The sequence below is a fragment of the Thermobia domestica genome, chromosome 7, assembly GCF_964235325.1.
Source record: "Thermobia domestica chromosome 7, izTheDome1.hap1.1, whole genome shotgun sequence".
NCBI lineage: Eukaryota > Metazoa > Arthropoda > Insecta > Zygentoma > Lepismatidae > Thermobia > Thermobia domestica.
This window is the reverse complement of record NC_137460.1, coordinates 120,041,368-120,055,684: the sequence shown is the minus strand read 5'-3', so window position 1 is coordinate 120,055,684 and position 14,317 is coordinate 120,041,368. Positions and strand designations below refer to the sequence as shown.

The 14,317-nt window shown below is 36.0% G+C and overlaps 1 protein-coding gene across 1 annotated transcript in view; it reads left to right on the top strand.

The window, feature by feature from the left end:
• LOC145688930 (uncharacterized) overlaps positions 1-14,317 on the top strand; it is a 366,369-nt gene that overhangs the window by 109,600 nt on the left and 242,452 nt on the right. The window contains exon 3 of the mRNA XM_081763096.1: positions 14,043-14,163. Within this exon, the coding sequence (XP_081619222.1) occupies positions 14,043-14,163 (121 nt within the window). The remainder of the gene's footprint in view (positions 1-14,042; positions 14,164-14,317) is intronic.

Sequence of the window (14,317 nt, the reverse complement as noted above, 5' to 3'; positions counted from 1 at the left end):
CCACACATCCGATACCATTAATGTGTAAAATCAAGTCTATTGTCTTGGGCCACTTACTGATTCCTCGAACTTTATCTAAAGTTCGTATTATTTTAATCAGATATGAGCGAAAGTTAGTAATTCTCTAAAAAACTTTGATAACTTATCTACTAAAGATTGGTGGCAGTCGGAGACGTACACAGGGGTGGATTCTGATGGTATGGACCTCCACAATCCCGACTGTTCTGTGAACGTTTAATTTAATCTGTAATTTTAGAATTGTTAAATAATTTATACTCATATATCGTGTAAATGAATGCTCTTAAACGACCATCATTTCAGAGGGTGACACTGGGTAGATTTTGACCCTGGAACAAAAGACATTATCCAGATTTTTCACATTTCAAGCTCAAACATGGTCACCAGTAATATAGCAATATTAGTTTCATCCACTGTTTATTTCCTGCTCTCCTAAGGCTGAAACGTTCTGGAATCATTACTGATTCTATGTGCTAAAGAAAGGAAGAAACAAACAAACAAACAAACAAAAACAATCATGAATTTCTACGGATCGAGAATTTGAGCATAAATATTCTAATTACTGTTTTGAGAAACATTGCCAGCACTATTTTTGACCATACATTCGTTAGTCAGTTTTCTGAAACCTTGCATATTCATTAATCAAATTTGTGATCCAAACTAAATCCTAATCAAGATTGTCATCAATACCACCAATAAATCAAACCGAAATACTGCTTGCTTTATACTCCCGTCCCATCTTTATTTTCTGACGACAGGCTAGATACTAAAATATTGATTTGGTTTGGTTAATATGCATCAAGGATTTTCTTCCTCGGTGTTCGTAATAGTTAAATTACGAGTAAGTACATGAAAATGTTTATTTGTTACTGGCGCTTATTTCAATGACGTAATCCATTTTCAAAAACGAAATATAATTACTATTTAGGAGCAGAAACATAGTTAATTTGTAGAATTCTTTCGAGAACAATATTCTAAAACAGAAATCATTATTATTAATTACAAAGGGAGATTACCCCTCATCCTCCAGGTAATTTTCATATTAAGCCTGTTTAATTGTTGAATTAAATGTCGATTGCATTGTTGTTTGAGTTATCGTAACAGCGACACACATGCTACAATAATCCATATTTTCCTGAATCTCTGCCAAAGAAAACCTGTAATTTTTTACTGACTAGGGTTGGATAATAATAATAATAATAATAATAATAATAATAATAATAATAATAATAATAATAATAATAATAATATAAAATAAATGTAATAAGTTAGATAGAGGCAAAAGGTTTGCTACAATCGACTCAGAGTATAAAGAGAATACACTGAAAAAAATTGGTCAGATTGACCAGAAAATAGGTGCTGGTAACAAAATCATTTGTCAATATAGCGTCTACCAAACGTTTGGTCACCAACACGAAATCATTTGGTTACGATTTGTTTGGTTGGAAGAACCTTGTATTTGGTTATGAGGAACAAACATACATTTAGTAATTGTGACCAAATAATATCCAAATAATTAGGATTTCGTTGGGTATACCAAAACTTTGGTTAAAAGAATCCAGGTTTGATTCTTGGAATTAAATAATTTGGTTGTAAATACTAAACCTGCATGTAGTGAATTTGATGAAAGTATTTGGTAACAATTACTAAATACTATTGGTATAGGTACTAAACTGAAAATAATACGAGGATTATCGTAAAAGTCATGGGAACTTTTTTCTAACGAAAACGGTAACAAAGCAAGAAATTCTTAAACATGCAAATAGAAAGTTAGTACGTATGTAAATATTACGCACATGTTGGATGAAAATACACATCCCATAATACGAACAATTATTTTTACTTTTTTTTTTCTCTCGTGCGACGTCCTGATGGAGATGTGTATATCTGTATTAATACAATTCCTTACATGTAAAATTTACATATGTACTAAACTTCCAGTTGCATATTTCAGAAGAGTTTAATGCGTAACCATTTTCGTAAGAAAAAGAAAGTTGTCATGACTTTGCGGTATCCAATATATAAAGTTAGAAATTTTTTAATAGTCATAGTCATTTGTTTTATAGTCATTTTTGTTTGCAATCGGAAATGGACGATTTCTACCATTTCCGGTTTAAGTTGAGAGTTTTTTGATGAGATATAACCTACCCTTGAAACGCTGTATTGCTTCTTGATATCTCTGACCGATTTTGTTCCATAAAATCAAGCTGAAATCGGAATTGTCAATTTCTACCTCGTCCGGTTTTAGTAGAGTAAAAAAGGTAGTCATCGTATCTTTCCTTAAGGCCCTGAATCCATTATCGAAAACTGCGTTTCGCTATCTATTACCATTTTTGTTTTAAGGTCATTTACGTTGAAACCGAAAATGGAATATGCTTAAGTAGAGATGTATTTGAGAAGATTAAACCTATTCTTGAGACGCTGAATCGATTTCAGAAAACTGCTTCTTGACATCTCCTACTGTATTAGCAAGCAAGAAGTAAATTACTGATCATTATACTTTTTTTTTCAACAATTATTTCGAGTGGTGTGCCGAAAGTAAACTCGCACGCTTTTATTAATTTATTTCTTGAGAAATATCGATCTCACAAGTAAGGATTTCCATATTTGGATTCCATATGAAATGTTCTTTCAAAATTTTACTTCATGTTTCGGATGACATCGACAAATCCATCGATGGCTGCGAAGCCGGTACTGTGACTGAGAGTGAGCCGTTGTTAACTACATCATTTATACGAATACCGATGCGTTTGCTCCCTACGGACATACACCGTTTCTAACGCTCGCCCCCCCTGCTACACTCCTGTCCTGTTTAGGTTAGATAGCATTCGTAGTTTTTAGTGGTCACGTAGCACACGTTGGTTCATGTTTTATGCGTAATTTTTATACTGTTCGTTTACACTGTATTTATACTCATGACTACAGCATAGTTACAAATAATAAATGGTAATCACTACTCACTAAGTCAAAGTCAATGTCAAGTAATTTGGGTGAGAAACTAAATAAAACCCCATATTTCTTTCGAAAAATTTCAAATTTTGTGCATCTGTAAACTATGAATGCACCAATTTATTTTGCAAACTTCTGGCGTTAATGTTACTTTATTTACCCCTTTCCGGAAGTTTCTAGCGTGGAATAGGAATTTCCCCAACCTCTGCCCCTACAATTTTGCACCCAGCTCTAGCGTCGTCCGTGGAATTTGCCCCTTTCACCAGTATATAAAGGTCTAGATTTAACTTTACAATGCCAGCTCCGGGTGGTATGCTCACCCAGAAACGACGTTAAATCTTTCCTATCTTTAAGCTAACCCGTTCCTATCTCTACACTACTTATCGCTATCTTACTCCACTCTATCCTTCCGTACTCTACTACATCCTTTTAAAGCGATCCTATATATCGATGCGCAGCTGGAGCGTGTATTGTAAAGTTCATCCAACGCGTATTAATTACGCCAAATTTACAGTATTAAAATAACCAATACACATTAACTAACAGTATAGTAATATATAAGAAAAGGTACCCTTACCTGGAAACACGTCCATTAGATGCGGTTGCTCACGTACTTTTCAATTCTGTTGCTGCCAAGTGACAATTACTTGCCACCTCACATCACTGGGACCTTGGTGTTCAAACTTGGACAGTGCAGAAAAAAAAATGTATTTCACCCACGTCCTTTGAATTCAAAGCGGTGTAAGTTTGTGGTTGTTAGTGAAACGTAGTCTCCTTTTGTTCGGTAGAAATACTCAATTCATACGCTCAAACTGCGATCACACTTTCATACTCGCCATATTTACCCAGGAATCCAGTAGATACACATGATCTTGTAAATAACATTTTGGTCAGGAAAACCAAATCATTATCAAGTCCCTTATGAACCAACCCAATGTTCTGGCCGAAAACTATAGTGTTCATGACCAAACACGTTCGTATCAATCATCAAATTTTGGTTAAACTAACCAAATAAAGTGACCAAATACTCTGACCAAACAAATTAGGTATTTCTGACCAAGTCATTTTTTCAGTGTATATTATCACAATCTACAACACTCTACCGAAACCAGAAGTAGTTGAAATTTACAAATACTTCCGGTTTTAGTACTTACTTTCATAGAGCAAATTGATACGAGATATGGAGAAGCGGTTCTTTCAATCGATTCAACGTCCTGAAAATAGGTTCCATTTCCTACATTAACCCTCGATTCAAATTAAAAATAATTCAAATTAATTATTTCAAGTTTGATCATTTACGGTGATAGAACAGGGAAAGCGAGTAATCAATTTTTGAAGTGGGTTCAGCTTCGAAGAATTTATTTTATTTTTGATCTTAATAATCTATTTCAACCAGTAGACACTCAGTGGTATAGAGCTTACCTCTGGTGCTTGGAGTTCACGGTTCGATCTTCGGCCAAGTAAATTTGTGGTGGACAACATCGTGCTCGTGGGTTTTCTTGGGGTACTCCCGTTCTCTCCCACTTTCTCATTCCAGCAATTCTGCCATTATCGTTCACATACTTTAATCATCGTCTTCCTTAACCTAACAGGCATAAAGGACGTTAAACTGAAAGATGGTTTGCGTACAAAACCTCGCGGCCAGAACCTTGTGGCGACAACCTCGCGGACCAAACCTCGCCAGGGCAAAACCTCGCCTCCCAAAACCTCGTGGCCCAAAATCTCGACGGGCCGAAACCTCGCCGCCCAAAATCTCGCGTGACAAAAACTCGAGAGGCCAAAACCCCGCCGCCCAAAACGTCGCGGGCCAAAACCTCGCCACCCAAAACCTCGCCTTGCCAAAACCTTGTGTCCCAAAATCGCCATACCCAAAATTTCGCCTGACCAAAACCTCGTTGTAATTATCTCGCGACACAGAATCTCGCGTGGTCTAAATTAAGCGAGACGTAGTGTCGCCTGGGAAGAAATGTCGTCACGATAAAACCTCTTCACGACGATTTCTTTAATGTAGAATGTTCTATCGCCAGATTTACAAAACTTATTAGGTTTTGAAACTTGACATTTTGTATAAATCTTCTTCCTCCACAAGGGCACAAGCTCCAGATAAGACAATATTTTGCATAATGCATGGCCTAAGGAGTAATGGAATGGAAAGCCTTGAATGAATTTTGTCGTTCTGCAGATCTAAAAAACTACTAAGCATAGAACCTTTACGTTTTGGTACAAATCTTCTCCTTGTACCCTAAGTAGATATGTTGCAAAATGCTCCTCGTAAGGGAGTGTTAAAGTTTGGATAATTCTTGAGCGTTGGCTTGATCTCAGGACCCACGAGGTTTTGGCCACGCGATGTTTTGGGTGGCGAGGTTTTGGACATGCGAGCTTTTGGACGGTGAGGTTTTGGCCACGCAAGGTTTTGGCCAGCGAGATTTTGGGCGGCGATGTTTCGGTCGCGAGATTATCCCCTGAAAGATTTCAATTTATTTTCATTTCTCAACCAATAGTTGTACAACTTCAAGTTTGAATATTGAATTCGCATAGTTTGGAAGTCTGACGTAGTTTCAATCTACGAAACAAAACAATTGTTTGATAATGAAATCTCTCTTTTCAAAAATGAAAACCCTATAACAACAACGACAAAAATGAAAATATTTAGTTATCTGAGTTCTTATTTTAGTGACTGATAAGTTTTGTTTCATGAAGAGACCAGAAGTTCAGTTATTTTATATTATTTTATTTTTTTGAAAGAACACGTCAGTCTGTTCAATTTTCTATTTATTGGCAAGGATTCAGAACAAAATAGAAAATGAAATCTTTAAGTTTTACGTCCCACGTTTGTGCCTGCTGGGCTAAAGACGGTGATGGTGAGAAATGAATGAAATGTGGAATGAAGAAAATAGGAGGAAACGGAAGAACCTCGAGAAAACCCACGCACACGGTGTTTGTCCACCACAAAGTTCACTTGGCGGAGCAGGGTTTGAACCCGGGATCCCATGCACCAAAGGTGAACGCTCTATCACTGAGCCATCACGGCCCCATCTAGAACAAAATACTAAATTCTTACTTAGAAGAAAATGTGAAATCTCTTTTTGGTTCTATGCTTTTCCCAACAAATTCTTCTGTCACTGAAACATTTGTATGTTCTTATATTCTTCTGTAGCTTTCTAGATTTATCGCAGATTGTTACTCCTTCCCTTGAGTCCGTGCAAAAGTGACACTGAACTAACTAGCAGACTGCTGCATTCTTATTGCTCGACAATGAATCAAGTTAAAGTTTGCACACTCTAGCAATCGTACTATCTAGGGCAGACATTTCTTGTCTCATTTGCTAGTATTATCATATTGATTTTTTTAAAAAAAGGAATAACATTAAAAATACTTTTTTGGCGCTTTATTCCTTTAAGAGGGACAAAAGGAAATGCATTTGTAGTGCTTCTGTCACTTTAAAGACTAAGTCCTGCATAATACACACAAGTTAATTAATTGAAACAAAAGAGCCTAGAACTACAAAAACAAAAGATTTTATTTACAAGAAAATGATATCTTTAAAGACGTTTGTTCATTAACTAAATAAAAAATCTTATCTAGCCATACAAACTTGAGTTCAGAAGAAAAACGTAAAAGAAATTTCATAGTTGAAGACATCAAAGAAATACCATTTCTCTGCTAAATTAAGGCTTAAAGAGGAAAAAAAGACTTCTAAATGGATTTTCTCTTTTTATTACTATTTTACTTTCTAAGCTTGACACACACACACACACACACACACACACACACATATATATATATATATATATATATATATATATATATATATATATATATATATATAACTAAATATAAAGAAGCGTCTTATTGTTTTTGCTTTGATACATTTACAAGCAAAAGGCCTTCTTCGGGATTAAAAAGAAGCCTTCCGAACAAGGAAATTAATTAAGGTTCTTCTTTATATTATTTTGTACATGCGCGTACCGTATGAGCGACAGAGGAGACCTTGCTTTGCATAAATACTCAGTAGGTTAGTAGTAGTAGTAGTAGTAGTAACCGTGTGTTTAACAAAACAAGAAATTGAAAATTAAGTAAGCTGTAAGAAATTAATTTATATTCAGGGGGAGTAGAGAATATAATGTCTTTGAGGTAATTAGAAAATTTTCCTGATATATATATATATATATATATATATATATATATATATATATATATATATATTTATATATAAAAGAGAACGTACAAATCCTTTGTTAGCTCATCACGCTAATACGGCTGAACCAATTTCTTTCATTTTTGGGGGGTTATTAAGATTTGGACCCTAGATGGTTTTTATCATATCACTTTAATTTTCAATTACCAGTGTCTTGAGATAATTGACCATTCAAGTGTCCATAACGTACAAATCCTTTGTTAGTTCATCATAGCTAAAAATAAACGTATTTATATGCAACCCACATGACCGTGTCACTCGGCGGGTTAACATAAATGACAGGCGATATAATGTTAACATTTACTCCAATCTTCTATGGTTTTTATCATATCACTTGAAAGCGAAAAAGTAAAAATTATCTAAGTAACAAAGTTTATTGCGTTCCGGGGTGACCCCAGCGAAGCGGGGTGAACGCTGCTAGTATATATATATATATATATATATATATATATATATATATATATATATATATATATATTGTTAAACATATTTGATATATACAGATTTTCTATTCACTGGAGGGAATTCGGTATCTCGTTCGGAGATGAACCCCTGTAAGCTACTGAATTCATCTCTATAATCATTTTTATGAAAAGGTATAGTTAGAAAAGAAAATTTAAAACATCATTTGAAGGTTTATCCAGTCGTTTTGAAGTTAAACAATTCAAGATCAATGCAATATGGTCCGTTTGGGATTCCATGAGCTCCCAAAGGAGCAACATGAGCTCCAAAGGGAACCAAACTCAAGTTTTCCACAAGAAACTCAGGTATGCGGTGCTTTAACCGTAAGATAACTGTCTCTTCCAAAGATGGATATGGGCTGGGCTGAGCGGGGCCATAACTCACGAAGAACTTGCAACACATACAATCTTCCATAATAATAAGATTAATGAATGTTTTGTGATCGCCGTAGTAAACATATGGGAGAAAATGTTCTTCTAACTGCCACTTTCCTCTTATTTTGCAGATTACATAAAGTAGATCTCCAGGTAGTGCGAGATGGAAAAAATCATAGTTACGGATTTTCATAGAGAGAACGGATATAATTAAACTGTATTTGAAACCCAGAGCTCATTTGTCTTAACACAAAGAGCGTATCGTCTCCAGTTTCCTGTCAGGGATGCACCTTCTGAATTAATGATTTGTAGTTTGGTTGGACGTTTCAATGAGCATGGTTCGTTAGCTGATGTGCCATGAAGAGTGAGACCACGCTTGGCGGGAACACATGCATCAATTGAATTGGGTTCGGAGAAGCAGAAGCATCGGAGGTCTCACAAGAAGACGGGTTGACCACGTATGGTTTTGTCGAAAGACACTGCACTGCATTTTAAAATATTATTTGCACCTGTATTCTTACAAAGTGCAACTTGTGCAATATCTTAAACAAACATATTATGGACAAGCTTCTGGTCGAGTAAAGTATAATCAGACCATTAAATTCATTCTCTCTTATTTTTGGCTTTCTAATCCGGAGCTCTCTCCCTTAAGATAGGCAGTTTTAAATTTGTCTTAGGATATAGTGTGAAAACAACGAGAAATCTATGTGCTATTAACGTAAATTTTAGGACGAGAACTTGCATCAAAACTCGGGTAATCATGTAGCTAATGTAAGAGCCATGTAAAATAAAAAACATTAATACTATATATATATATATATATATATATATATATATATATATAGATAGATAGATAGATAGATAGATAGATAGATAGATAGATATACATGGATAAAAATATTTCTAAACTGTGTTTACATATCAGTAAAAAAATAAAACTAATGTACTTTTTAAAGGTAAAGTGTCTAATTTTGACTTTTTGAATTGTATCTTAGGCAGGTCTTAGTGTGTATGAACCAGAGTATTAAAAGGGATGTCCAAATTTTGTTGTTTATGAGATTATGTAATATCTAATTCTGTGAAATACTCTACATTCAATTTCTTTTTCTGCTTTGATTATAGACTCATTTTTTTCCTTCAATTCCCGTTGAACATTAAACTAGAAGTAAAATTTATAAAATTTATTTTAAATTTAAAATCAATTTTGAAATATTTCTCTTTATTTATTGCTGTAAAATTCAGTTTTTTGATATTATAAGTTTGCAGAAACCTGAAGAATGAAGAAAATATTCCATGCTGTAGTCTGCCTTCTTTGAATTTTGCCGTAAACACCACGTTGTTGAGTTGTTGTTTCGGAGTTTAACGTCCCGTTCAGCAGCGAGGCTATATGAGACGTGGGCCTACTGATTAACGTGGAATCCGAACCACATGAGCTCCCGCCGGGAATCGAACCCGGGTCTCCCACGCCAAAGGCGCGTACGCTAACCGCTTAGCCACGGAGGAGCTCAAACACCACGTTGTATTGTAATAGGAGTCTTGGTAAATTTCTCACCTCGAAGTAAAGATACACAAGTTGTTTGGTTCATATAACATTCTCCTCAAACTTCATACATCAGGGATTAAACATTATTCTAGCACAATTTCATAGTTCGCTTGCGTACTTCCTGAACATTCGTCTGCCTGTATTCGGTTGGCTTATGTTCTGCGTGTTATTGCCATAGCAAGTACTCCTACTTGCTCTCCTTTTGTATTAGATATTAATGCTCGCACTATATAGCCTTGCTACTGACAAGGAATGTAAATACAAATCAATCAATCAAGGAATACGGTGACTCAGTTTTAGAGAGCTCATATTTGGTACGAGAGGTCCTTGTTCGATTCCAGACCATGTGAGTTGGCTGTGAAATCGTGTCCGTGGGTTTCCTGTTTCCTTCGAGATTTTTATTTCACCAATTATTTCCTAATCCATTATTTTCATTAACCCTTAAGTACTATGCATGTTTTTAGTCACATCAGTACTACGCGGAGTCTGTCAGACTCCTAATAATAGACTGCGTACAAACTAACGATGCGATATTAATTTTAGTATACACACTAAATATAGCCAAGAAGGTAGAAGCGACAATCGAGAGTGGCGGTGAAAGAAGAAGTTATGGCGAAAAGCGGGGTCTGACAGATTCCGCGTAGTACTTACAGGTTAACCACCCGTCTCCTTTAGCCTAAATGACATAAACGTAGGAGTAAAAATGAAATAAAACCAATCAACCAATCGATCAGCGTGTCGCAAGTCTTCCATTTGATACTTTCGAGAGACAATAAGAGTGATAAAATTTTGTGATGTAAAGAAGTTGAAACTGAAGATTTCAAAGGATTTACAGGCTTCATGCTATACACGATTTCTGTCGGTCTGCTCTTAAACCATTTGCTCTTCTATGGCCAGCTGTCTACATACGTACCTAGAGGTTACACTTTTTAACATATCGAAACCAAATTTTGAACTTGAGGTCTCTACATATTTCTCCATAGAGGTTTCTTTCTAATTTTTTAAAGCCCCCCAAAAAACAACAGTATTGGATTAGATTAGAGAGTGCAATACAGAACTATCAACTTTCTCGGAAACGGCTTTCATGATTTCCTTGATTCCTTATTCCAGAAATCAATATTACGTTAAAAGAAACTACGTCAAACGTAACTTCAATTTGAAAATCTAGAGATAATTTACTAGAAGGTTTAAATAAGTCACCTAAGCGATCAAATTTTGAACACAGGTAGAATTTCACCACATCTAATCGTACAAGACGTTCGTTTAATTTTCGACTTGAAGGAGGATTGCGGGATCACATTTTCTGGAGAGGCAGCAGCTCGTGATGCACGATTTCCTTCCAAACCCACTAAACACACACCATAACCTTTCTGGATGACAGTGTGAACTTTATCACAAACTGTGGAACTTCTCCTCGCTTTATCCATAATCTTTTGCGCATATTCTGATCAAATATCGAATTTTCATCACTCGTGAGCAACCGCTTCAGAAATGGATCGAGTTCCTTACGTTATACGAGATGGAAACTCGATCTAATAAAAGGTTTTTGAATCAGATCATGTGACAGAGGAACTTCGAGATTCGTTTTGTAGTCAATGTTCTTCAAAGGGTATGATACTGTTTAACACTTCAAAGGGTTTATGTCATTGGCGATGTTATGACTACTTACATGCCGATCTCCCTTGGTTCTTGGAAGCATGTCATCTACTATCTCTGTGATTGTTCTACTACTGCAGAGAGCACTTTTAGTATCGAAATTTCAAAATGAAACCGATTGAACCATCTTTTGGCTATTACTTTTGATAACATATTTTGGCAGTAACCAAAACAAATTTCTTCACGAGCATGGGCAGATTTGCGTCTTTATCAAGATAAAATTGTAAAATACAGCGCTGTCTCAAGCAAAGTTCACTGATCTTCACGGCACAACACCTTACTTTAATTATAAGATTCCGTCACTTCCTTTGCAAGTCGACCAGGTTCAACTGTGAGTTGACCACTCCTGACTCAGTGTGACCATATATCCTGAGATTTGGTATAATAAATCCACATGTTCTGGATGTTCAAAATGTGTATACAGTATCTCAGAATTCCATCAAGTTACAGAATTGACACTACTCCACTGTCTTGAGGGTTTCATGCTGTTCGCTCCGTGCGAAGACCGGGCACATCTGCTATCTTGAAATAAATGTTCCAATAATAACTCACTAATTTGGATAATTCACATTGGGAAAGGATAAATCACTGACGAGAATCAATTTTTTTGGATGATTTTCTAGAAGACAACTCTAATGATTTCTTTCATATTTGAAACTAATCAATTAATTTCATACTAATCCTTTAAAGTTCTAGAGAAAATAGATCGGTTTATATTCGAACGATTTGATTATGTTGCTGTTATCTGTGTATTTGCGCGAGAACCATGAAATAGGAGTTCTTCAATACAAGTATCGGAATAGGTGTATTGATAATAGTGAGATACTACCAAAATTGAACCTTTATCTGAAAGATTATATCATGGCTCTTTCCACGCACATTTTTCGTACAGGAGAATACAAAAACGTCGTATAACTATCGGAACATTGTTTAATTATTAGAAAATGTCCTATTTAACTACCGGAAACTATCAGAGTAAACAAAGCTAAATATATCGTGGCCAGGTAAGCACAATGGAATCCATCACATAGATTCGCCAATTAAAAGAGCACATTCCAGATTATTAACGATAATTTCAATTTAAGTGTTTCGTGGAATTAGTCAACTGGCAGGACAGAAGAATCCCGCACCCCAACATGACATGGCACAGAGATTAAATTAGAGTAGTGTACTATTAGACACGTCATTCGTTAATCTACCGAACAAACATAAAGAGTTGGGTCTATAAATCCCTACCGCGCTACATTGCTGAACATAAGGGAAACAGTTGCAAACTCCAAGAAAGACTTGGTTAGGCCAAAATAGAAAACGATTGTCATATTAGCTCATGTCTACCTGAGATAACAAGAATTCACATGGACTAAGCGTCTTGCTCATCCCTCCGGCTTTACTATGAAATGAAGCAGGAATCTGTGTTGTTTCTTTTTATGACATCTCTGTCAAAACCAACGACATTAGCTCAATATGGATTTCTACGCATTTCGTTTCTCAAAGCGACGTCAATAATATCACAACCTCTGTACCCTCCAAACTAGCCTGTGAAAAATCTGCAGGGAGAAATGAGATGGTATCCATATGTCTCTGCTCCAGCTTCGTTTGTTGCAGTGAAACGATAGTCTGTAAGGTGGGTGATCGGATAGAATACACTCTTTGGTTGCAGCACGGCTTTTCATATGGTACATACACTTTGAAAATTGGTCGGATCCATTATAGGAGGTAGGTTGAACATAAACATTGGGCTTTGCTAAATTATAATTGTATTTATAGATCACAGCGTATTTCTGCAATGCAAGAAGAAACTTGAATATTAAATAATTTCAAACATGGGTCAGGCTAAGAGAGACCAGGTGACCATTCTGCAAGATTTGCTGTTAGTAGACCATTGGCATATACACTATTAGGTGATTTCTACAGCAGATACGCCATCGCAAAACACTGAGGAGTGCCTAGACAGACGGGGTGTTCGGGCCACCCCGCTGGCTGACATAGTCGGCAGTGGTCGTCATAGCAATCAGAGCTACCGTACCCAAAAATGTGTGAACGCTAACATTAAACAATCAATTGTTAGACGGAGAACTAGATTCTCACATTCCTCTGAAAAGATTTCCCCTGAAATCCATTGTCCAAAGACATAAAAGTAAACATGAGTTTCCAGCCTGGTTCTCAGTTGCCATATTGCTTCCTGTCCAAGTATTTTGGTATAGGGGCAACAAGCTACAAATTTCCCTCGCTCTGGTCTTCATTTAGGAGAGTATGTCTACTTCATCACACATTTATGATGTCGTCATTTCTTCCTAGTTTATGAGGATACTTCACAGGGGCAGCTTTACAGAAGGATAATGCGTTTTCTCATCTTTCCAGGACAGCCCAGAAATCGGTATACACCTTCTACTCTGGCTTACCAAGTCTCCCAATTAGAATTTCGTTGAATACATAGAATATTGTGGGGTGGCTAATGATCCCCAGCCAGCAATAATCGTACAATTAAGATAAAACCTTTATTGAGGGTGGGAAACCATAGGACATAGAGACATTTACCCTATTTGTCTATACGGTCTGCTTGTCGGTGTTTGAGATAACCGCTTATGTGCACAGTATACAACACTTTCGAGATGTCTCATGTTGAGACCACTGCCACCTATTATAACTTTCTAGTTGTATATCTTGTCGCATATATTCTGAAGATTTCACTAAAATTCCGTGTTATTACTAAATTGTTTATACCATGACTCATTGTACAACAAATAGTTTAGGAAATATTTTGAACATGTTTGAAATATACTCAAATTTATATTATTCAATTCTAACTATACTTTTTAAAAATGTTTTTCTTTTCCATTAGGGTAATGGCATTTGTACAGAAAGCAGTAGCCCGGCTATACGAACCTGAAAAACTGGAGACTCTTCTCATGGAACTAGGAAGGAAACACTATCATTATGGAGCGAAGCAGAAGTACTTACCAGTAAGTATTATTATTTCATTTAGACTGATATTCAGTGTGCAAATCTTCGATGAGTGTCATCCCTGGTTCAATTCTTAGTGCACGTACATAAGTTTCATTGCTTATCCACCATCGTGAGGTAATTGGAGATTGGATACTTGAATTTGGAAAGCTA